Here is a 26,843-nt window from a genome sequence, read left to right as displayed (position 1 = left end):
AGAGAGGAGAAAGCAATTATGATACACTGACTCAGAAAAACATATCTTGAATCTTATGCTCTTACTGCAACAAACCATGCAAGACAGAAATTCGTGTCTTCTGCTACTAAGGATGGAGCAATAGTTTTTACAGCTACAAACACTGAATTGAGCCAACACTGCAGACTAACATTTCAAGCTCTTTAGATACCCCTGAATGATTAACTTATGGGACTGGTACTGGTACTACTGGAGGGGCACAATCTCTGTGTTTTGGTAGGGCAGATGCATTTATTTTAGTTTTCTTGTCAAGAAGTGTTGCAATACCAGATGATCTTTAACAGTTTAAGGATGATCACGAGTATTTCACTGCATTCATACCTGCTCGTCGTAACCGTCAATTTTTACAGGAGTAAACTGGTCCAAGTTGTACTGTGCAAATGCACTGCAAGAGAAAAAAACCAACAAAAGCCTGCATCAAGCACAATCTTTTTCCTTGGCAGCAGTTAAGGGATAGAATGAATAGCTAAGAATCTGGGCAATGATGCATTAAAAAATTATATTAATGCTTTACCTAGTGGGCCAAAATTCTTGGAATCACTTTAGTGCTCGTATTACAGATTCCAACTGCCATTAAATTCCAACTGCTACAATAATTTACATTCAGAAGTAACCTGATGTAGACAAACACCTAAGCTTTACAGTAACCCACAGAAACTGGAGGAACAGATAAAGTTTAAATTCCACAGAGATCCAACCTACTAAGCCACATATCTCCACTCTTACCGGAGAAGCTAATTTTGGCATGAAAGTACAGCAAGCATAATGTTCTGATACAAAAGTAGGGTCTAAGCATGCAGTATCTTACAGATGTTCAAGTAACAGCTACCCTGAAACAGAAAATGAAGTTGCTCTAATCATTAGGATACAATACAGATCTCTCCTCTGCCAAGAATTTAATCTTGATCAAAGATGCCCAACACACACAATAGGGTTTTACTTGCCAAGCACACATCTTTAAATGAACCACTTACTGATTATGCAAGTCCTACTGAAAAAACATCTTGTTTTTATGCAACTGAGTATGTGACATCTGGTACTTACTGGGCTGCTCCTTCCCTGAGAAGATTGTCATTATTAAGCAGCAACCGAACATCTGAAAGAAGTATTTACAACATGTAAGTACAGTTAACTCAGAAACTTCTTTCAGTCACATAACAAGTATCAACAGACTGTACAAAACAACAAAAAAAAACCCCCAAAACTACTCCATACCCACAGAGATTACTAGGTAGTAAATTTATTGCTTCATATTTTATAATTTTCACTGAATAAAATTAAAATAATAGTATAGAAATGGATCTCTTCCAAGACAATGTGGCAAAGATTTAAGCTGTATTCTACAGGCTCTGGGAATCTGTCAATCCAGTTTTTTGAGAAGCTCTGAATGAGAACAGCACAGAATTCTACCAAGTTTCCTATAAAAAGTATATTACCAACTCCCTCAACCTATATTATTGTTACTGTATTCTGATGACACTGATATGGTATGCATTGAACTTACTGGTTTTTAAGCCCTACCATTTTCAGTCTCATTCCTAAATGACACTCACTAGGCAGAAGATTATACACCACCATAGCATTTTTTCTACCATGATACAAGAAACATATGAATATAGAATAAATCAAAACTCTCCTCAAAATTATTTAGTATTTATTGTGCAGCAATTTTCTTATTTATGTACTTGACTTTACCAGACACTGTTTGAATATTATTTAGTACTATTGTGCAGCAATTTTCTTATTTATGTACTTGACTTTACCAGACACTGTTTGAATAGCAATTTAATTAATTGCTCATTAACTAACCAATCATTAGTCTTGCCAGAACATATTAAACCTCTTTTAAATATTTCCAAGGTATCATTCAAGTGAAAAGTAAAAAAAATCTGGACTATAAGGTATTTTTTTCTTTAAAAAACAAGCAAACCCTTCTGAAATAAACCAAACTGCCCCAGCCAAACCAAAACACAAAATACCCCAAAGGGAAAAAACCACCTCACATACTCAAAAAACCCTACTCAAAGCCAACCAACCAAATGCACAATTTTCAGAATTGGAATGAAAAGCTTTCTCTGTCTATTTAAGAAGGCAGCCTAAATCTCATTGAACACTGGTCAGGCATTTGTGTTCACTATGTGTTTTCAAACACATTGTGCTCTGTTATTGAGCAGGTAGTTGCAGCTATGAATTAGCATAACAATGAAGTCTACAAGCGGTACCACTCTAGGAAATTTTAATAATCTTCAGAAAGCTGAGTTAGTAAGCTGCTCACTTCAAAAATTAAGTACTAACTAATCTTAAATAATAATCAACTGGCCACAGTTTAACTTTACCTTAAGAACAAGGTACTTGTAAAAGCATTGCATTCTTTAATAAACTGAAGCTCTCTCCAGTCTGACACTGACTACAGGTTTAGTATACCAAATTAATTTTTTTACTTAAATAGCTTCATAGAAACATTTGTAAGCCACAACTATAAAGCCTGCCTTTTTCTACTATGTGTATGCCCAAATATCTTGATGACAGACAAACAACAATTTTTTTTAACAAATAACATCTTAGGTAACGTTTAGACAACAATAGTTGAAAGAAGCTTATTTTAAAGTTTCCTTTCAGTTTACCAATACACTCAGTAAAATGGAGTGTGCCCAGAATTTAAAGGTTAGAAATACTTGGAGAAATTTAATATTCTTTCCACAACTGGCACTAGGCAGTAGTCTTTTGTGTATTCAAGGTTAAATATTTGTAATGATATTCCTTCTTTAAAAAAAAATGACCATTTTAATTTCTGCTAGTTTAATTTTTGTTGAAAAATAAAATTGTCTATCAAAGATGAAAAATAGGAGTATCTGCTTTCTAAACAGAACCCTTGCAACTGTTAATTCATGACTCATTCAAAACAAAGCTTGTTCTCACATCACAAAGAAAAGTAGTATTTCCCTTGTTTTACATTTAAACTTCAAGCTGTCTTGTGACTGCAAAGCTCATCACGCCCAGCTACAAAACCAGCCCTTATAGCAAGGAAGCTACAATAGAAGCTACATGAAATTCAGGAGAATAATCAGCCATGCAATTTTGGATATAGATAACTTAAAGAAAAGGGCAGAGCAGCCAGATACTCACCATTGAACACCTCATTGAATTCCCCAGGAGGAGCATGAATTATGAATTTTGCTGCTATACGCACCTGAAATACAAAAACAATCACGTGGTTGAACATGCTGCATTCCTTGCTATTCAGAGCAGTTATGCATGATGGAGTTTTAACAGCCAGACATGAAATTGTACAACTCCCATTGTTTCACATACTTGCTCCCATTAGTTCAACTACTTGGTCTTTATTAAGAACACAGACTATAAAGCTCCACCTTTTCAAACAGAATAGAGATTGTATGTGATGGAAGGAGATGGGGAAATTGAGTCATTTATGTTTTCTTTTACTGGCAAACAGGAAAAGATGAATGCAACAAAGATGATTAACAATATATTCACTACCTATGTCAGCTTCCAGTCCATGGGTGCCTGGGAATCAATACAGATTCCAAGAGAGCCAAACACCATTATGAAGATGCATTTGACCTTCAAAGCTTCTCTTCCAATTTTACTACATATCACATGGTTCTGGACTTTCCAAAAGGTCCACACTGACAGATTAATCTCAAAAACACTGCATAGACACCAAAGTTTGTAATTTCACCTGCACCTACCTAAGACCTGTTAGTACCACAGTACCAGCAAATAAAGCTTAAAAAACCCCTTGATATCTTAATTAGTAATTAATGGCCTTTACCCACAGCTTCTTGCAGAATAAACACAGCATAAGCCAGTGTTTTCACTGGAAGTATGCACACCTGCCCTGGCTTTCTCTCTCCTGCTTACACAAGCCCTTGTACAACAGCACAATGAGCAAAATCAGGAAAGTTATTGCTCTTTCTTTCCAGACCAGGTCCCTGAGCAGTTACAGATTTATTGCCACTGAATTTTTCCAGAAATACATGCTCTAAAGGAGGTTTCTGTTTTTCAGACTGACACTGAAGGATAAATGAATGCACTTCCCTGAACCTCTATGAGATGAAGATCTCTCCCTTTTGTCAGCAAAAAGCCTCAGCTATCACTTAGGGAAGCACAATTAAAACAAAGGGGTAGTCCATATAAAATATGATGTTCATGGGCAACTAAAACAAGATAAATTAAAAATGCACATAACCTGTAATACAAAGTGACAGGCAAAAAAACTAAACTGCTCTTTAGTTAAATTGAGATAGGAAGATGTAGCTGCTGAAAATAGTTAAGAAAACAAATCAGGTGCATTACAATTGCAATAAATGCTGATTTTTCAATGCATTGAGACTTCTAAAAATTGATTTACACAAGCCAAAACAGAAACATCATAATACTGTATGAATTCAAATGACAAAACCTTTTTCCATTCAAGAGAACTGCCCCTTTACACACAGTACAAGAAACTTATACATGTATCAGCAAGTAACAAAAATTGTTACAGTTGAGTCTTTCTTTAGAAAACTCGAAGACATAAAATACCTGAAGTTTCTCCACTTATTACTGCAGTTACTCCCAAAACACTACCTAAAGTTTAAGATAGTGTTTTATCGATGGAGATTTGAGTTAGTTTCCAGCTTCGAGTCTTCAGAGTAGCAAAAAATTATAAACTTCAGACTAATCCAGAACATCTGATCACCAGTGGTTTACAAAAAACAGCTTTTACCACAAACCTGTGTAAGGAACCATGTGTTTTCTACATTAAATTTCTTGAATGCAAAAAAACCCCATCTACACATGTTTTTATGAATTGTGTCTTTGTGCAGTTTTGAGCATTAATTTGGACAAATCATACAGAAGCTGACAGCAAGTTAAAAAAAAAGTATAAAAATGACTTCTGAAACAGAAGGGAAGCATTCCCCACTGCAGCCACTCTCTTTATCCAGTTTTCACATTTACACCACTCACAGTCTTGCCTAAATTGAAGTCTGCTCTCAGTAGGTAAGAGCTAGCAAGATTTACTTTCAGAATTCAAGTGAAGTCAAATGCTACCTATCACATCAGTTAGAAGTTTATCAAACCTACCTCAAATTTCACAAGTCAAATGCTACCTTATCACATCAGCTGAAAGTTTATTAAACCTACCTAAAAACCTCAAAGCTTATTGATTTTATACACTATTTCAATTAAGGTAAAAATTTATAGAGAAGCTTAGCAAAAGAGAAAATGACAGGACTGTTGTATGTGATTAATACAATCATTAGGTATTATGCCTAATTCTTTATTCTGCTAGGGATTAAAACAACTGATCTATCAACAAATTCCTACACTTAGTTACAACAATATTTGCAGTTTTCAGACTTCACAAGCAAAGAGCAATGTAGTAATGTACAGAATGGTGGCAGCTATGCTAAATCTATTTTTTTCCCATACTTCTGCCGTTATTTCACAATTTCATTTTTCTCAATGCAGGATACCCATCTGACACATGAGAGAAATCCTACTCCTCTCTATCTTTTGCAGCCCAAGGCATTGTGAAGTTTATTCAGTCTTTCCGAAGTGCTGCATAGCGGTGTGCAATGCCCCGAGATGGCTCTTCCTGTCCGTGCCCCTGAGGGGCGCCGGCGGCGGAGCAGCGCAGCCCGAGCGCGGCCTGTGCCTATATATGGTCAGGAGCAGGAATCTCCCACTGCCGGGCTCCGCAGGGCCGCTGTCACCTCACGGCAGCCCGCCCCTCCCACTCCGCTGGGTGCAGCTTTTAGCACAGGCAGCCACATTAAAACTCTCCCTCTTCCGTTTTTCTCTGCCCCTTTTAACTCCATGGTTTTGTTTGCTAGGCACCCTGACAGCTCACTCCTTCAATCAGCATCCGTGCTGCACGGCAGAAACATGCTGATAAACAGGAGACTGAAACCATATACTCAGCCTTACTCCTTCCTACACATCCCTTCTTTCAGATTCAGAACTTCAGCTGTGAGCTCTTTGCAGCAGCGAGACCCGCCCCTTCCTCTACACTCCCAACAGGTTAAAGTTCACTGCTCCACAGCAATAAAAATGAAATAGTGAAATAGATACTAAAAGCCCTTTTAACCCAAGAAAATGCATGAAAATTTGGGAGGGGGAGGAAGATGGGGAGGAAGATGGAGGGTGTGCAAAAGATTCCCACAATAATTTCCACTCAAAGACAACTTTGCTGCTAATCACAGGGAAATGAAAAGAGCTTCCCAAAGTTACTTTTATCACTGTTACAGCAGGCTCAAAGCATTGTACATAATGAATTTACATTCAGGATTCCTGAGGGTACCCGTGCTATCTTACAACACACAATAAATCTCCCACTCACAGAAATCTGTTTGGCAAAAAAAAAAAGATGATGAGATATCACATCCAGAAGGGAGCTCCAGGAACAGAAGAGACCAGAGCTCTGTTCTCAGTCATGCCTTCTGTGTAGCTCTTGTTAAAAACCTATCTGCAACAAATGGGTTACTGACCCACTTAACTCTGTTTACAGGTGGCTACAGGGTTTTCTCACAATTAGCTCATAGTCTCATAAATATTAACAGAGACATCAGGTAAATGAGGCAAGTTTGAATTCTCTCAAGATCTCTAAGTCACACTCAAAATAAGGGATACAGTTTGTACTCACTGGAGTGATACTGGACATAACACCTAGTTTTACTTAGTTCTGAGTTTGAGTAAAAGCTGTACCATCATTTTTCAATATGCACCTTTGCTGTTCCTTAAAAAGCAAAACTGCTTTGACATCTATCACTCAAAATGCATTTTCCATTGACATACATTACACATAAAGGAACACAGTCTAAGGTTCAAATACCTGTAGGATACAATGCTTGATGCTCTATCCAAACATCAACATAGTTCTTGACTTTGTAAACCCTTCAGTGTTTCAAGAACTTGTAACCAGTAGTTGGTAGTACTGGCTCCAATTGCTCATTAAATCTTTAGGTTAGATACTTCCCAGGACCCTAGACCACTATTTTTACAAACTCCTATGTATCATCAGCACTCATCTACTTCTGTGAGTATTCAGACAAGCAGATTGATCAACCTAAAGAACAGCTTTAGAAGGTGGCAAGAAGATAATCAATTTAGCGAAAAAAGAGCTTTAAATAATTATCATTGCTTCCTGCTGCTGACAGTTTAGTGAGGCAAAAAAGCCTTCAAACAGCTGGACAAGCTCCGAGAACAAAACTGTGAGAAAGGAATTGCCCCCTGTCAGCAGCAATCTGCCTTCACAGCATCTCATGAAACCTCACCATACCCATGGGTAGAACTTCAAACAGCAGAACAGCATCCCAAAACATGCATCATCATCTCACACAAACATGGAACAAAGGCAGCGACTCTGGTAGAGAGGGAATGAATACATAGTGCTGCCACTGCCTTCCTACCCAGCTCAACTGCAAATTCTCTGCAGTATCCAATTCACTTCTGCTTCCAGAAGAGCTAAGGAAAACCCTGTAAAAATGTGGTTCTGTGGCACAGGAAAGGAGGGGCACATTCCATACCTATGGCTTTGACTGAACAGACATTTCCTTAATTGTAATGCCTAAAGCTACACTGCATCTGGAAAACATGTGTTTTCCTCAATTATTTTTAATACACTAGTATTTAAAAATATGTAACAGTACCAGCCCTTCACAAAGCTGCAAAAAGTACATCTTACACAACAACGTGGTAATTTAGCTGCATTCTTTCTACCTGACGACCTGACTTCAATAATGAGATTTATTTTCACAAAAATAGCCACTCAGAAAGGTGGTGGATGCTTCACTGTGAGACCTTTCAGCAGAAGAGCTAAATATCATAAAAGTCTCCATGTTAAAATCACTTTACACACCACATCATATTAAGAAGATTTAAAAAACCCCAAACTTAAAACAGGACTTCTGAAAGTCACTGCATCAGACACAGATAGCAAAAAGGAATATGAAAGCAAAGGATGTTATTTGAGTAACACACAAGATTAACCATAAAAAAAAAAAAAGATAAATCTCCCCCCTGTTATTCTGTAGTTATTCTTATTACTCCTGAGCATATAAAATTTGAAACCTTTTATTATATATATTTATACACAGCTATTTATGTATATATTGTATAATGTATATATTTACATACAACTATTTATAATTATATATACAACTATTTATAATTATATATACAATTGTAGCCAAGCAACTTCATACCTAAGCTTACAGAACAGATAGAAAACAGCCTAAGAAATTATTTCCTTGCAAAAGTCATTCACTGAAAACTGAAAAAGTAGTAAAATTTTACATTTAATGAAAAGCAAAAGCATTAAGTTTTATTTGAGAAGTAAGTGGCATAAGAAATGGCAAACTAAGACTTCACAAAGAAAGAAACCAACAGTGCCATCTCCCACAAAAACCCAAGATGTCCTGTTACAGGGACATCAACACACACGATCCTCAGCTGCAGACTCTCTCAGCAGCCTTTACAAAGTGGTATCCAATGGAAGCTAAAAAGCACTTGGTTCATATTTGCAAAGTATTCTTCTACTACAAAGCCCAAGTTTTTAAAGTTTTTATATCTTCTACACCGAGATAACTTGTTATGATGAGATTCTTCAAGGGCATTAAGCCCAGATTCAACAGCAGGGGTGAGAGAAATTGAACATAACAGAGCTTGCTCTATGCAAATGGATGGAATCAGGTACCACCCCAACTGTAACGTCTCCCCCTCCCAATTCCAGCATCTTACAGTTCTCTCTCTGAGTTACCTATTCAAGGTGTTAATGCCCTCTGTCAAGCTAAGAAAGTATTTGAAGTATTTTACATTTCAGAAGTTTTTTACTCAAGGATTAAAAATGTAATTGCCGCATGCTCAAAAACCTGCTTTCATTTCTCAATGAGCACTTCCAACTCCTTTACATCCCACTCCCAGACCCTGAAAGTGAATAGTACACAGGGCTGCCTGTAAAAAATGCAGGGGTTTGCTAAATAATGCAGCTAAAAACTAAAGCTACCCTTTTCCTGTTCTTTATTGACTGCCAATATTGAAAGTAACCGAAAATAGAATTTCACAGCAGAACTTGTAGGTTGAAGACGGTATTGGTAGGCAATAAAATCATATCTGTTATATCATAAAATAACATCTCCAGCTTCAACTCTGTATTTGCCAATAACTTGTCCTATTACTCTATTTTTGCTTCAATTTGTATCTCTTATCCACTTGAGCTATGAGGTTTCCTAGGTAGCAAGCTTCTCAAAGAAGTTTTGAGGGTACAAAGACAGCAAGAAGGGAGTTTTTAATGGTCCTGAGGTGCCACTGCATTGTGAATACTCCAACACTCCCTAACATGGTAGAAGTCATCATCCCCAAAGGGTACCCAATTTCTCCAAGCTAGTACTAAGGAAAGACTATATGACTTGAAGTTTTAGAAATCACTGATCTTTTATTTATAATAACAGGCTTCATTTGGATTCATCATCAAGCTTCAAGTAGTTACTTTTCACTTGTCAAAAGGCAAACAATTTTGATTCGCACAGTAACTTACTACGGAGGTACACAGTAAAAGACAAGCAGCACTGCACACAAGTTGCAACAATCAGAAATTAGGATAAGTTTCTGACTGTGGGCTTAGACAAACATTGCAACACCTCACCCAGAGAGCTAGTACAGTCTCTGGTCCTGGAGATACCCAAAACTCAAAGGGCAAGTCCCTAAGCAACCTTATCTCAGCTGGCCCACTCTGTCTAACCAGCATTTGAGTTACCTTCAGAAACTTCTTCCAGCCAGTCTGACTGTAGAAGCAAACCAAGTTATTATTTGCAGTTACACATACAGTATATGATCACTTCTTCAGACAGTGTTCAACAGTCACCCAAGAAACTGATTCAAATATCTATCCTTCCATCTCAATGGTATTTATGTATTTTTAGTTAAAAAAAAACAAAACCAAACTAACTCAAGACAACATTCTATCTTCACACATATTTTCATACATATCCTGAGATGGACATGAAAATCTTTAATCTTGGAAGGGCTCCAATATTCAAAATTACGTGGCAGTCTGAAAAGCACTCCTAACTTCCTCATTCTTACTAAAGAATTTCATCAAAATGTTATCAAGGACACTTGTAAGACTTAAAGTTTACTTTATAGATTACAGGGCAATTATACCCAGAAAGGGTTATTCAAATGCACCTCCTACTCATCTACAGTCTCATTTGATACAATTCTGAAAGTCAGAAGTCTAAATCCTTTCAAAATGAATGATGTAGAGCAACGGAATTGCTTTAACACATGTAAACTAGGAAAGTACCATTTTTTTCTGTCAAAAATTCTGCTAATGCTTTCAAAGCAGTTTTAGGAAAAAGGTTTATATTTGCATTGAGAAAAGTACCTGAGCCTTTCACACTGGTGGGCTTGTACATGTAAGTGCAATCTGCTGTAAATGTATTATGCTATAAAGACAACATTGCAGGTGAGAGATTCATTTTACTGGCATAGACTCCTCATTCCAAAGCACCGACATAAGAAGTGGGTTTTCCTTAATCTGACAAAACTACACTGCAGAGTTTAGTTTAACTTTATTAGGTAAATTAGGTGTCAAAATCTACAAATTAAAGAAGTTACAAAGTTACCCAATGCACCAGGAAATACCTGGAAGCCATCCAGGCTCACTTTCACAAATGGGACTACTTCCTCTTTGTAAGTGAAGTTTTCTTCTAATGACACTGTTAAACCCCATCTTTCCAAAAAAGTCAAACTACTGAGATAAAAACTTAGTGAAAGAGGTGTAGTTCCTTTAAAAAATAAAAGTTTGACAATTCTCATGTTTATTATGTTCAGCATTTTAAGGAATGCAAGAGTTAATTTAGTATTTAAAAACTTCATGTGTTGTCCTTTTCTCCCTGAAGGCATCCTGATTTTCTGAGGCTGTATCCCAAGTCATACACAGCTATTTAACTCCTGTGCTTTGTAGATTCACATTAAAAACAAAAAACCCCAATCAAACCTACAGAAAACATGTCCCTTCAAGTCACCAAAAATGGACTAGAGAACACTAGTTTTAGGATTTAACTGATTTCTGTGCTGTTTTTCATTTGTGCCATTGTTTGTAAATGAGTGTTTACATTAGCAAATGCAACTTTTACAGTAAAATCAGTATCTTTCAGTAATTATGGCCTACACTCATATAGATAAATTGTATCTTTAATATTCCCACTAATATGCTTATTCAAATATTTTCATACATGTTTATTAGTTTTTTTGTAGCTACAAAGGTAAGAAAAGAATTTCTAGCTAAAATGGAATAAAATTTACCTGCAAAAAATGGTTACTAGACTTTAACAAAACTACTTCAAATATCCTGAACAGCTGAATAGATCTTGCATTCAGACCCTGTTAAGCAATGATGCATTATCTATAGGAAGGGTGCAGAAGTGGTGACTGCCACTCCAGAGTTCAGGGCTTCAAGGCTTCCACCTCTCACACCCTGTTTTTAAATAAACGAACTGAACCAATAAACAAACAAACTTATGTTATTCAACATACCTAAAAGCCTCTGAACTTTCAGTGACCTATGTGAATAATGCAACACTGTGGATCACAAAAGCTGTCTTTAGCACTGAAAAATTGCTGCTCCTGGATGCTAAAACCAGAAACTTTCACTGGCAATGGTCCAACTTCAGATCTTTGGATCCACACAAACCTTACACACCTTATTTGCTGCAAATAATCCTTGCATTGTTGCAATGATGCAACACACATTGCATCACTGAAAGAAAAAACAAGGCTTCAAAAATCTCTTTAAAAATGGGAATCTGAGGAACAAGATTGAGTTCAAAATTGTCTTGAATATTGAAATGCTCTTTCTGGTTCTTCTCTTTCCTTGGTTTTAAAGATCATTTACCTGAACTGTAACAATCTGGTTTGCCATTATTCCAATTATGCCCTTTCTGTATTCTCAATTATGCCGAACACTGCTAGTTTTAAACGTGAATTGTGCTACAGCTAAACACAGTCACCTTAAATCCAGCAACAGCAAGGTACATGGAACTGCCTACTGCCTTTGCAACACTTCAAATCTTTTGACTAACATGAAGTAAGATATGAATCAAAGACCTTTCTGAACCTGCCCTATCATTACATCACTCAATTTCCTACTTATTTGTGCTCATACACCATTATTACAAGCCTGAGACAAAAAATGTTCTGTTATTTGGTTCACCTTCTTTCCTCCTTGAGGAGTTTCAGGGTTCTACTTATGTCTCTACTGAAATTATCTATAAAACTACATCACCACCATCATCTGCATCAGTCTTCAATATTACCAGTTCTGTATCATGAAAGGAAAGTATTTAAAGGAGCAATGTGATTTATTTCTCATGAAAATCAATGTCTGCCTCTTTGCATCTACTCTTGCATTTATTTATAGTCCCAACTGGATGAGTGAGAAGGGTGTGTTTGTCAAATGCCATTCAGCTAATTTTTTTTAAGCTCAGTAGAACTGAATACTTGAAATAACAATTTTATGGTACAACAATGGCACAGCTTAATGCATCAGAAATAAAATTTTAAGGTATCACATGTATATCTTCCATGAGTTTGCAGTGTTACCCATCTTTGGTTTCTTAGCCAATAAAACAGACTCTCAGGCTTGGAAAATTCCACTCATACAGGACAATCAATTTTATATGGGACTACTAGAGAAATCAATTTAAATTTACAATGGATGAGTGCTCATTCTATTCACTTATACCAAGGCAGGAAGGGTCTCTATGAGTCTCTGCATTTATTTTCGGAGAAAAGAAAAAACAAAATCAGTGAGTGGAAGAAAGTTCAGAACTTAACTCCATCAGCCACAAAAGCACAGGCAGTGCTGCCAAGATCATACACAGACAAAGCTGTCATTCTGTCTTTTATTATTTGACAGGACAAGAAGCAATGGGCACAAAATGAAACATGGGAGGTGCCACCTGAGCACAAGGAAACACTTTTTCACTGCAAGGGTGACCGAGCACTGCCACAGGTTGTCCAAGGAGGCTGGAGTCTGCATCCCTAGAGATTTCCAAAAGCCACCTGCACACTGTACTGGCCAGCCTGCTCTAGATGACTCTACAATATGATTTCCAAGGATCCCTTCCAATCTTAACCATTCACTGATGGCAAGATAACTTACAGTAAAAGTATTTTCAGCATACCTTCTGGAACAATGTACTGGATTAGTGTTCCTTGTATTTTCTATAAGGGGCTAGAAAAAACACAATTATGACTTACAGTTCTGGATGACATTACTACTTGTATCAACAGAGAGGTGGCCTTGGAATGAGAATTAAGTAGAGGAAGGCAGAGTCTTCAAACCTCTTGGGAAAAGGATAGCAAGATCTAGGTGCTATGCGCTCCTAGGCATACCAGTGCATCTCTACTTATAAAACGGGGTCAAACAGGAAACCTGTATTACTGTAACCACTTGGATATTTTAGACATCCTTGTAACTTCAAATAAGTTTGAAACATCATTTTTTGATGCCTTCCACATTTGCGTCATCTCACAACTTCCACAGACATGAAAATGTGAGTTTTTAAAGGGAAAGTGAGGAAGAGCATGCATTACATAAAGGCAGTGCACCATGTACACGAAACACCACACCCTAGCCTGGAAACAGGCAGCTGCTGGGAAGCTGAATCCCCCAGAGAATGACAAGGAGCAGCGATAACTGAGGTCTCACAAAACACCCGGCACCTTTTGAGACTCTTCTGGAAAAATCCACCTTAAATTTGAGTTTCCAGCTGCCGCAAAAAGAGTACGTGAAACATCCCTAACACAGTCCCTCTGCTCCTTGACCTCCCACTTCCCCAATTTCTGCCTCCTAGAAGGAAGCAAAACAGCCTTCCTCATGCCCTCGGCTCCTTCCTCCCGTAGCTCACGCGTATCCCACCTCCTCCCGGGGCTGCCTGGGCCGGCAGGCCGGTGCCTCGGAGCGGCCGGCGGCAGGGGCCCGGCGCCTCGGGAACGGGAAGTGGAGGTGGGGGAAGGGAGAGCCCTTCCGCGTCTCTCCTGCCGCTCCCCGCCGGCCCCGCGCCCCGCACGCCGGCCGGGGGCGGCCGCAGGGACCGGCCGAGCAGCGGCAGCCGCCCCCGCGGGGCCCCGGCGCCGCCCCCCGGCCCCGCACCGTACAAGGCGCGGCGGGAGATGCGGCCGGGCCGGGCCGGCCCTGCCCCGGCCTCAGCCCCGGCCCGCCGCCCGCCCCTGCTGCGGCCGGGCCCGCCTGCCGGCCACGCTGAAACGGGAGCGCCGCCGGCCCGGAGGACAGGAGAGCGGCGCGGCTCGGCGCAACCTATCTATCCATCTATCCATCCATCCATCTATCCATCCATCCATCCCTACCTTCTCCTCATCGGACAGCTGCTCCTCCAGGTCCGCCATCTTCCCGTCCGGCTGCGCCGCCCCCTCCCGCTCCTCCTTCCCGGCAGGAAGGGCGGGACCCGCGCGCGCTCCCTGCGGGGGCGGCGCCCTGTGCGCGTGCGCGCGCGGCGGGCCGGGAGCCTGGGACGGAGAGGGGCGGGGGCGCGTTGGGAATGGGGAATGGGGAACGGGGAACGGGGAATGGGGGATCGGGGAACGGGGGATCGGGGAACGGGGAATGGGGAATGGGGGATCGGGGATCCGGGGGCGGAGGGGCGCGTTGAGAATGGGAAATGGGGGATCCTGAAAGGGTTTGAACCGCATGTGGAGCTGTGGGCAGCCAGAAGTCAAACTCTCAAAGATTAGATTGGAGAAGACTTCTGAGGTCATCTAGTCCAGCCTGTGACGAACGCCACCTGTTCAACAGACCATGGCATCGGTGCCGCATCCAGTTTCTTCTTAAACAGCTCCAGGGACGGTACCCCTCCCACCTCCCTGGGCAGCCCATTCCCATCTCTAATCGCCCTCTCAGTGAAGAAATCCCTCCCAACACCCAGAATAAACCTCCCCTGGCACAGCTGAGGGCTGTGTCCTCCAGTCGTGTCCCTGGTTGCCTGGGAGAAGAGACCAGCCCCAGGCAGGAGCAGAGTGTCCCGGTTTCAGCCCCATGGCAGCGGGCGCTCAGTGAGTGCGGGGCCCGGGCGCCCCACAGGTGCTGAGGGCTAATAGCAGCGACAGAAATGCGCGAAGTGATTTGTACTGTAGAAATTGGACGTGGATGGTGTCAGTGGGAGAAAAATAAGTAGATTGAAAGTTTTTTACCTCCAGACTAAGAAATTGTGAAGAATGTCATCCAGCAATGTGACATTGCAGCTCCACGGGGATTTGGGATAATGACTTGCAGGGATTGCCTCTGGGCTAGTGGTTACTCTTTGAAAACATTTACAAATACAATTTCTTAATGTCCAGCACAGTGTACTTCATCTCAGTTATGATGAACAAAGAAAAGCTGATCGTTGAGGGGAAAATCACAGGTGCTGAGATGCACCTACATCAGTCATGGTTAGTGGTGTGCATGTAGCCAGCTTCAAGCCAGAGAATCTTGTTATGTTGTGGAATTCGTCCACATCTGTCTTTCTTGCATGAATATTTCTACATAAATGCTGCCAAAGTGCAGCAGAACAAAATATGCCTATACCTGTAGAATTTTTCAGGGCTGTTACTCCAGATGCTGTAAGAGGACTGCCACATGGAAGTGAAGGAAAGTGAAGTTGGAGACAAAAAGTGGTTCAAGCCAAATGTGGATATTCTAATGGCACAAAGAAAGTCAGTATATAAGGAAAATATGTAAATGAAAATAAGTAAAAATAATTAATGTATAGGTTAGAAAATATGGCTGATTCAGGACAGTTGAAGAAAGATTTAAAATACCCGAAGCCATGGAGGACAAAGATAATGGACAGTAGTGTATTTATGTGAGGAACAAGATAAATGACAACCAAAGCTAATGTTTGACAAGACCATTGCTAGATTTAGAGTAAAGTATAGAACAGAAGATATGTATCTAAGAGATATCTGGGTTTTGAATATTTTGCATATATTATAGATTTTATATCTCAATAATAAAAGGTAATGGTCTGTAGCAGGGAACAGCATTGTGCAGCATTCAGTGTCATGCAACAGTACTTTATAACTTCCACCCAGGAGTCTTAGGAGAAACTGCCTGAGGTTGGTGAAATGCTTCTGTTAATTTTTAACACACCTTGGGTTTTGCCAGCTGAGGGATATTGCCATATATTGCCATGGGGGTTGCTTTATTTAATGTGTATCAGGAAGATAGTTCAAAAAGGTAGATCTTCTCAGATAGATGTGAACAGTTTTCTTGTAAGTTAATGTATCTGTCTGTTGGATGTACCATGCTTACACCAGATTTTTCTTGGAAGTTTGCTGAAACGAGCAAGATGAAGTGAATGATTCAGATGAGGACCCTGTAGTCATGATAGAAACTGATGTGAATCTTCCTAATAGTACCCTCACAGGTACTTTACTGTGACCTTAGGACTTAATGGGAAATGAATAATCATGCAGAAATAATGTAACTTTGTGACTAAAGTATTTTGGACTGTTTGTGTGTCTTCTCAGGAAGAATACGGAAATTTCAGAGGGATTTTAAAGGAGGACTGAAAATAATCCTGGAGATGCAGAGAAAATTTCAGGATATGGGGCTTAAGTCTGTCAAGATTGAGAAGTGATTTTGGATATAGCAGTGATACATGAGTTAGTTTGGAATTTAAATGCATCTTCTGTGAAGTCGTATATCTCTGCTTGCTGTTTTAAATTGAATACAGCCAATTTCCAATCAGTAAATCTCATATACAAAATTCATATATTTTCATGTGTTGTTGTCTCTACACATTGATGAAAGGCTAATTTGCACTACAATCACATATAGAACAGCAGAATATCCTGTTGCTTACTAGCTAGCTCATGTCTTAGCAGCTGTCTAGTCCCACTACATGAAGCTCACCATGGGCTAGGAGATCTGTCTGATGAGCAGCATGTGGTTTAGTGATGTAGTGGGAGAAAAATGAATTAATTATAAAAACAACCCACTCACTCCCCAAACAACAGCTATTGAGTTTTACTTAATCTGATCAGACATAGTAGAGCTATCAAGTACCTTGCTATTTTTCTGAACTGCTTCTGTCATTTTTTTCTGTATTGACTGCAGAGCCAGACCCCAGGTCCTTGAGTTGCATTGGAGGGAGAGCACAGAGCTCCTCACTGCAAGGTCTCCCTGCAGGGCAACCAGTATGGCTTGAGACAAGTGCAGTTTCTGTGCTGAAGCCATCCTGAAGATTGGCAGTGGGGTGACAGTGGTTAGCACAGCACGCCTCTGGCCTTCTGCACTGGTCCTGAACATTTAGATCAACAATGCAGAGAAGAATAAATTGCATTTTCATTCTTCTTTATCAAGGCAAGTGATTGACATTTTATCTATTGCATCTGCTCAAAGGACAATCTCATGAGAGGTGTGTTTGGGGCCTACTTGTTTAACCTGGAGGATGTACTACATTCTGTAGATTTTCTGTAATGAAAGATTTTTATAAGAAGTCACTAATCTTCTTTGCTTGACTACTTCCTTTTATATTTCAGAAGGAAATCAGGATTCTTTCTTAAGAGAATTTTGGATTCAGCCCTTTTGCAAATCTGCAAATCTTATCAAACAATACATTCAAGGAGTCAAAGGACAGGTAAAGAAAAGAAGTTGGCCACTGTAGACTACATTTAATAGCTAACACTGTGGCTTTTAAAAAGCTTGCATACTAAGACAGCAAAGATAACTAACACATTTGGAGAAACCTACAATCAGATCCCCTATGTCAGAAGAATACAGGCTACTACAGAATCAGTGGAATGGTCAAATGAATCATCTGTAGAAAGATTTCATTGAGTATTTAAAATTGGATCATTGGGGAGTATTTTTGATACTTAGCTGATAAACACCTGAGTCTCAGCTCATGATCCTCAGCTTCCATCAACAGGAAGAAATAAGCAACCAAAGGTGGGATTCATCTGACCTAGTTGAGACACCTTTCTTGGGACAAGGTTATTGTCTATATGAATTCAGACCCAGATGTCTAAATATTAGGTACCTGTATTATGACAGCCAAATCCCCTTTCACTGTTAAAAGATCAAAAGGAAAGAAGGAGGCACAAGGGGCAGCTGAAGTTAAAAAGCTAAGGGAAGGAGAGAGGACTTGCAGTTCAGCCCTGCTCTGTGCTCCCTAGGGAAGCTGAACTCCAGGTGGTAAATCACATATTTATGCACAAAGGACTTTGTACCAGGAGGGCTGTACTTCTGTACTGCCTTTATTGCAGCTCCTACTCAGACATCAGGAATGCTGCATCAGTAGCTATTGATAATATGGAGATAAAGCAGGATTGAGATTAACAAAGGAAGAGAACAGGCTGGGAACCTGAACCAGCCTCACTCTCTTTTGGTGTACCTGTTTGTTTGCCTCTGCTCTGTACCAGGACAGACTGAGAAAGCAAAACTGAGGAGAGCAAAGGAGCTTGGAGCACTGCTTGTCCCAGCCATCAAATTATTACAGGAATAGAACAGTAGCTCACAGGATTTGAGCAGCTGTCTGATTTTGAAAAGCTCCATTAGAAAACATAAAAAATTCCTTTCCTTCCCTTTCACTGAGCCTGGTTCTTGCTTATATTTTTAGTTATTCCTTTCTCAAAAAAAAAAAAAAAAAAAAAAAAAAGGAAGTGTAGTCTTCTAGCTGGATTTATTTACTTTCGTTTTAAAGGAGACATTGTTTGGCAATTTTATTTTTCAACAGGAAATGGTAAATGTGCTGATTTGTTTAATGAAGTTGAGATTCACTGTTGGAGTCCAAATTCCTTTTTTGTTTTTTATTCTGTAGAACTGCATGTCTTATGTAGATAAAATCTCAGTAAAGATAAACCATTCAAACAGATGTGAGTAAAGAGCTGAGAATTTCTGGGCTAGTGTAGAGAAAAATGCCTCACAGAGTCAGTGGTACTTCATGCTGCTTAACAGTGGTGTGGGGCCCTAATTTTTGATCTTGTGAACATATTGGAAGAAATAGTAGGAAGAGAAGGCTGGATATTGAAATAAAATAATTTTGGTTTTGAATGTTGGGCATGTGAATGATAAACAGCATAAGCCCTTGAGCACACTTGCTTCTGACCTCATTAAAAGTCCTGAATACTTGTGAAAGTCAGGGCAGTGTCTGAATGTTCATGTAGGAACATTATTTCTGTTATCTACTTTTGAAACAGTTGTCATGTTATGTCTTGATAAAATCACACTGATCTATTAAAACACGTTTCTTTTGTTTGTGTGCTTTATTTTGTTTGTTTGTTGTTTGTTTGTTTGTTTGTTTTTCTTTCCCTTTTTTGTTGTTGTTCTGCAGTGTTCTGTTGAATCAAAGACTGGTTGAGACAGTGATGCAATTTGCCTGTAGCAGCCAGGGCTCACCCATGGCCTTAGAGCCCAAGATCTGCTTCCCTGGGGGCTCTGTCATTTCTCAAAACTGCACTGGAACACAGTGAAACCCCATTAGATGTAAAAGATACTGGAGAATTTATCTTGCCATTTGACTTTAGCAAAAGTAGTCCTATATATGACTGTAGTAATTGCATTGTTCTCAATTTTCTGTGGTTAGAAAATTTGAGACTGCAAGAGAGCCAAGATTTTACCCTCATGGATTCTGAAGCTGATGATGACTGTGGATAAGGTCAGGTAAATTAAATGAGCAGGAATCAAGGAAGGTTACAGGTAAATGTGCAGTGTGTCTGAGGGAATGTTGTTTTATATCACTATATATTGTCCCAAGATAGCATTCAACTGTTTGACTTAAACCCCCTACATTATCGTATTCTGAGGCTGCAATTTTACACTGAATTTGGTTTATAATGGTACAGAGGTCTGTTGCAAAGAGAAAGATATTAATATCAGAGGCGTAACAAAGTTAGTGCAGGAATTATCCATTGCATTATTAATTTAATAAGTTCAGAACAAGCATTATTAATCAACAATTAATTAGAATTAGAACTCCCTGCCCCAAGTATTTCCACTGTTGATTATCTCAATGGGAATGTTTTTGATTAGATTAACAATTCTGTTTATTCCTGAGAAGTTTGTAAAAAGGGAAAATGCTTTTTGTTGTTGCAGTAAATTACGTTATAGGGATTGTTCTCCCTCAGCTGTCATGAAGACAATTGACAAACATCTAATGCAAACCCAGAGAAAATGCATCCCACCATAATGTCCTCAACAATTCACCAAGAAATAATTTTTTTGTTAAGAAGAGCAATTCAGAAAAAAAAGTAACGCGAAGATGAAAGGTCTGATTTTAATGATTTCATTTCTCCAGGCTCAAGAAATGCACAGAGGAATAAATCATTATATTTACTCCAAAAAAAAAAGCTGTCATTTCCCTCTTTGTGGCACTTTAGAAAGCCTTTTGTAGGGACTAACTGGGAATGAGAAACCTCAGAACTGTAACTGTATTTTGGTAGTAAATAATAACTCGCTAAAAAAATTTAATATCTAGATGAATTATTTCAAACCAAAGAAAATGCTTTTGATCCTGAAAGGGAACAAAGTTTTATTCCACATGCACTTTAACCAGTTTTCCAATTTTTAGAGAACCGCATTTGTACATACCTGTGCCTGTTTTAATTCCAGTTGCTGTGCTATAATGATATCCCTGACTGACATGGATCAGTATCAGTCTGAGCAAAAGCCTGGTGCACATGCCTCCCAAATGGTTAGTTCAGGCTTTTGCAATCTGTGGAAAGTTAGTGCAAATACTGTGCTCCACTTCCTTCCTCACAGTGAGATTTTGAAGTTCTGGTTTTAGTCGCTCATGTCAGATCAGGAAATGCAGCAAAAAAAGGAATTCTCGTGTTTCTGTTGGGATGTGTAGGATGAAGTGATGAAGAGCTACAAGCAGAAGTGGGATATCCAGATCTGTAAGTGTGATGAAGAGGGTTCTCTAGTCTCCCTATTATTTGTTTTTTAAACTTTTGTGGCCCTCAAAAGTAATTTTAGGGAAAGGGGGAAGAAGAGCAGCAAGGTGCCTTTATAGATGTTTCAGGTGCAACACAGGACAAGAGAGAGTTATCTTGGAATGTAATGGTAGCAGAAGATGAGAGTTGGATAACCTATGAAAGACCTAGAAGGAAAGATGGTGGAGGTGTAAGACACAGGTGGACAACTGCCTTCCTGTGCTGCTTGCTGACATGGTGACTTGAAGAGCTGTTTCTAAACCTGGTTGAGCTCACACACAGAACTGCTGTAACTGAGTCCAGCTTCCTCATGCAACTTGTGTCATCACACATGGTTTTCTGGCCATCCCCTTGTGCTGCACAGGATGGTTGGAGCTGTATGTGTTAATTTCTGGTGGTTTTAGCTCTTCATTGCCACTTGTTTCTAGGTTTAGCTCTACATTCCTTTTAGTCACAGTCTGTGCTCTGAGCCACATCAGACTGCTGATTCCACCATTGCTCGCTGCCTTGTCTGCTGGGGATTCTCCTGGGAGCCAGGGAAGATAGAGTGCACCTAGAAAAGGAGTGGGGAAATGGGAAGGTAGGGAGAAAAGGGAAGCAGAGTTCATGTTATTTTTTTTCTTACAGCACATTGCCCTTCACAGTTTCCATGCAATATGGCCTGTCTCTTCTTGTGGGCTGTGTTCCAGGGAAGGATTCTTCAAATGCTCTGTTAATATACTGAGTCACAAAAGTCTGTTGCAGCTCTCTAAATCTGGCAAAATTGGGGTTTAGTTGTGTGCATGGTGGACAGCCTGGTGGGGTCACAGGCTGGTGACCAGCCCTGCTCATGGCAGAGACTGGGAAGGACAGAGGCGAGGGCCTGATCCTGCCCATGGCACAGGGTGGGGAGGAATGACTAAAATGGGCCAGGTCCATGTCATAGCAAGGGTTTTATGTTTTAACATTTACAGGAGTTTCTCTTGGCCAACCAAAACAAAACAAAAGGGAAACCAAAACAAATAGTGAAGTGTTTTCAATGAATGTCAATGGACTAGTTGCCCTGATGTCAGGGGGAAGCCCATGAATAAAGCTGCAAAGTCTGAAGGATGTGTGCTTGACTTCTGTGCATGCTGCACACATCTGTGTGCCCAATGTCAACTGAGACGTGCCTGACACTATATTTTATGGATTAAAGATTAGTGATACCAGGCTATACAAAAAACCCCGGTGAAATATGAGTCCTTAGGGTGGGAGGGAATCTGAGGCAATTGGCATAGAGATTGTAATCTTTTTTTTCCTGCTGCAGGATATACAGCCTTAATTTCAGGGTCTCTTTTGTAGTTTAAGGCAGTCTATAGTAAAAGCTGCCAATGAATGTACTTTAATGTAGTGTAAAGGGCCAAGTGTGATGCTAGATACAGTGGGAGGACTGTGTAGGATTTTGGGAAAAGCGAGCCGAATCTGTATTGTGTCTGCCTGAAAGGGGGCCCTGCATGTAGGTACAGACTGAGGAATGAGATGCTGGAAAGCAGTGCTGCAGAAAGGGACCTGGGTGTCCTGGTCAATGGCAAGTTGAATGTGAGCCAGCAGTGCCCTGGCAGCCAGGAGGGCCAACCCTGTCCTGGGGGGCATCAGGCACAGCATCACCAGCCAGGCAAGGGAGGGGATTGTCCTGCTGTGCTCTGCACTCCTGCAGCCTCACCTTGAATATTCTGGGCAGTTCTGTGTGCCACAGTGTAAGAAAGATACAAACCTATGAGAGAGCATCCAAAAGAGGGCAATGAAGATGGTGAAGGGCCTTGAGGGGAAGCCGTGTGAGGAGAGGCTGAGGTCCCTTGGTCTGTTCAGCCTGGAGGAGACTGAGGGGAGACCTCATTGCAGTCTGCAACTTCCTCATGAGGGGAAGAGGAGGGGCAGACACTGATCTCTTTTCTCTTGTGACCAGTCACAGGACTTGAGGAAACAGCATGAAACCGAGTCAGGGGAGGTTTAGGTTGTGTATTCGGAAAAGATTCTTCACCCAGGAGGTTTTTGGGCACTGGAACAGGATCCCCAGGGAAGTGGTCACAGCACCAGCCTGATGGAGTTCAAGAAGCATTTGGGCAATGCTCTCAGACACATGGTGTGATTCTTGGGGTTGTCCTGTGCAGGGCCAGGAGTCCAACTTTGATGATCCTTGTGGGTCCCTTCCAACTCAATGTATTCTGTGATTCTAATAAAAAGCTTTGAAACATATGCAGAAAGTTTTATCTCTTTTAGTGCATATTATAAAGATTATAACTTGGATTGGAAAAGACCTTAAAGATCACCTAATTACACCCTCTCTTCCCACTTTGCCTGCCCCTGCAGTGATCAGGGCTACTTTCACCAGAGCAGGTTGTTCAAAGCACCATCCATCCTGGCCTTCAGCACTTGTGGGGATGGGGCATCCACAGCTTCTCTGGTTAACCCGCTCCATTGTCTTACCACTCTCACAGTAAATAATTTCTTCCTGATAGCTAACTTAAACATACCCTCTATCAGTTTAAAGCCATTCTCCCTTTTTCTGTCACTCCATACCTTATAAAAAGTCCCTCTCCAGGTTTCTTGTAGGACCATTCAGATACTGGAAGGATGTTATAAGCTCTCCTTGGAGCTTTCTCCAAGCTGAACAACTCTTCTTTCAGCCCAGATAACATCTAAAAATAACAAAAATGTTTCAGTGTAGCTGTTTTGGAACAAAATTATTTAGAACCTGAGAATAAATGTCAATGTAGACCTTTATTTGTTTCAGGTAATTCCCAGTCAGCAGTTAAATCTACTAAGTAGATTTAACTGTGAGGTTTTACTACAATACAAATGTAAATATGATGTAAGACTGTCTTTGCCTTAAAGTTATATATTCCCCACCTCGGGACCTCAGGCAAATGGAGTGTGGCATTAATTTACCAGTCCTTTTTCGTTAGCATGAGGAAATAGTGAAATAAAGAATGAGGCGGTTCTGTGTGGTGCTCTGACCCCAGCAATGCACTAGATGGCAATGTTGGTTTTAGTTTTACTGCTCCTCTTCTCGGGAGCTTGTCTTAATTAGCTCCTTTTGAAAACAAACACGCTGTTTCAACAGAGGGTCAGTGTACATTGTTCTGGGCTGCTGCTTTTATATTTATAGTCATGTAATCAATATGTTGGAAGGGTAATTAATTTTTAACTTCAAGCCAATTGTAGATCAAATGCCACTGGAGTTACTGGGTGGAGACAGTTTAATTTCCTTTGAAGCAATGATACTGATTAGCTGTAAAGGGTTTGCAGTGAGTTGCTAGAGATCCAGAAGACCTTTTGCTTTGAAATACTGGTGTTAACTTTAAAGTAACACCATTACTGTGATACAGATTAATGAGTTGTGGCATAATTCTGATAAAGTTCCACTCATGCACTGCTATATTTTGTCAATTCCTATTTCAAAGAAGCTTTATCTGCTTTGACTATTCCCCTCCTATCAAAGGAATGGTACAAAGTAAGCATTAAGTTGATCAAACTGACTTTCTGCTTTTTATCCCTGTTCTCTCATTATCTGTCTTTGGGGACTCTAGAGGCCCATGGCTAAGGATGAGATGTGACCATCTGCACTACAGCATATTGGAAGGATGGCATGAGAATTTTTGAGAGATTTTTTGAAATCTCTCCAACCCGTGCTTGTCAGACATGCTGATGTCCTGGCCTCCTGTCCCTTTCTCCTATTGTCTAGGGCAGCTCTGTGTGTCCCTCAGGTTCCTTACTGGGAGATACTTGCTGGCTCTCAGTGCTCTTTCAGTGCTTTCAGCCCATCCCCTTGATGCGTCCTTTTCCTCTGAGCTAACCTTCCTTGATCATATTTTCATCTGTTCACTCTTTCATCTTCTTCTTTGTCTCTGTTCTTCAACATCCAAGCAAACTGGAATCTCAGCGCTCTGCTGTCTATCCCTGTCTTACAACTTTAACACCTTCCTTCTCCTTTTTGTAATCAATAAATGAGCCATTTTCATGGATAGGCTATTGATCCCTTCTCTGGATGTTTGGATTCTTTCTGATCTTGTGGCTTTGCTTTCCGTTACACAAAGACTTTACTACAGGCTCTGACTATCCACTCTTGGATAGCCTCTCTGCTGTCCTCATCTTTGTTGATCTCTTGGCTGACTTTTGATACTTTGATCATTTAATTGGATTTCATGCTGAGTAAAACCATGAGCACTGGTTTAATCTGAAATTAAACTTTTGTTTAGTCTAACATTAAAAAAATAAGGTCAATTTCAAAACAAAAAATATTTCCGTTTCTCTTTAAAAAGCCAGCCTCTTGTATTTTTATGTTTAAACTATTAATTTAATTCAGTCTGGCCTGAGCAAATATTTCTGTCCTTTCAAGTAATACTTTTGAGTAAATCTTATCAATTAATGGAGCTATGTTACTGAACTGTGCTGCAAATGTCTCTGATTTCTGCTGGAACCAAGAATAGCCTTCAGTACAGATGGACACAGCCATCAGATATTGAGACTTGTCAGAATTTTAACCTTTTCAGGAAGACAAAACATCATAATTAGGAAAATGATCAGCAGAGGTTAGGGTCCAGCCATTACATTTTCTGTCAGAAATTAATATTGTGAGTAATAAAGGCAGGACTGCAGTTACTGCAGCAGACTGTTCTGTAGACTGTAGCCTACAGTTGTTTGTAAGATATTAGATTAAGATCATGAAATTTATTCTAGTTTTGAGACAAACTAGAGATGGATATATAGAAGATGGATATGCAAGAAGACTGAAAACTCAATTATCATAACCACAAAAACTGAAAAGAAAAATCTGTGCTGTCTTCCTGTCTGCCGGTTCTGCAGGATCCATTTTTCCAGTGCTTCAGAGCAGTACTTCCGTCAAACCTGAGCATTTTGGGGAGCTCTGGGGTGGCAGAAGAACACATCCCAATGTATTTACAGTAGAGGGAGCTGATGTTCAATGAGCTTGCCTGTGAGTTTTAACTGCCGTGCCAGTCTTTGCACAGAACATGCCATTACCAGTGTGTGTGTAAGCACTGCTGAAGAATCAGCTTCTCAGGAGTTTGAGAGAACTTCATCCCTTTCCCACTGGCTGCAGTCTCACAGAGCTCTCTGTCAGGGTCAGTGGCCTCAGAGAGCCCTGGTCAGAAGGAGACACCTCCCAGGGTCCTTGGGCATTTTTCCCATGCATCAGGTTTGGCATGAGGGAGAGAGTGGCAGGAGGGCTGGTATGACATTGCAAATGTGGAGCCTCAGTGCACCTCCTCCCTCACCTACCCGAGTCTAATGTTTCCATCTTTCCAAATATCATAACTCCCTATTACACCATGAACAATGTCTCTATTGTGCCCTGGGCTTTGCTCTGCTTCCTGAATCTGCCCTGTTTTCTGCCTGACACATCCATGAATAAGTGCTCAAGAAATTCCTTTTCGTACAGCTCCTTTTTAGAAGCCAGAGGTGTCTCATTTGTTGGTATTGCCTGGCTGGATTATGCAAGTTATTCAAAGTTAATGGATCAAAATTAGTTAAAATAGAGACAAATGAAGTGTGAAACCACTAAATACATATGTATTTAAAAATATGTATTATGTAAAATGAATGTAATATTCTTTTAATGCAGGCTAAGGTATGCAGGATTAGGGTTCCAACTAACTTGAACTCCTGCTCCTGGCTTTGCTGCAGCTGCTTGGTTAAAATTGTCCTCTTGGGGCAACTTTCCTGAGTGCAGTGGTTCAACTAAGGTAATCACAAGAGAATGAGTTAGGAGAGGGACATAATCTCAGAACAAAAGTAGGATATAGACTTATAAAAAAGAGGACTCAGTGTATTGCAGACCCATCTAACTTGTATGACCAGAAAGATCCTCAGGCAAG

The 26,843-nt window shown here is 40.1% G+C and overlaps 1 protein-coding gene across 1 annotated transcript in view; it reads right to left on the bottom strand.

Annotated features, from left to right (window-relative positions):
* Window positions 1-14,506, bottom strand: part of CAPZA2 (capping actin protein of muscle Z-line subunit alpha 2) — a 29,712-nt gene extending 15,206 nt beyond the window's left edge. The window contains exons 1-4 of the mRNA XM_058022827.1: window positions 14,419-14,506; window positions 3,166-3,229; window positions 1,084-1,135; window positions 361-424 (exon numbers count right to left, since the gene is read on the bottom strand). Coding sequence (XP_057878810.1) covers window positions 361-424; window positions 1,084-1,135; window positions 3,166-3,229; window positions 14,419-14,457 — 219 coding nt within the window. The 5' untranslated portion in view covers window positions 14,458-14,506. The remainder of the gene's footprint in view (window positions 1-360; window positions 425-1,083; window positions 1,136-3,165; window positions 3,230-14,418) is intronic.
* Window positions 14,507-26,843: the final 12,337 nt, after the last annotated feature.

The sequence above is a fragment of the Melospiza georgiana genome, chromosome 4 (genome assembly GCF_028018845.1).
Source record: "Melospiza georgiana isolate bMelGeo1 chromosome 4, bMelGeo1.pri, whole genome shotgun sequence".
Taxonomy (NCBI): domain Eukaryota; kingdom Metazoa; phylum Chordata; class Aves; order Passeriformes; family Passerellidae; genus Melospiza; species Melospiza georgiana.
Note: the sequence above shows the minus strand (reverse complement) of the source record. Positions and strands in the feature narration are given on the sequence as shown.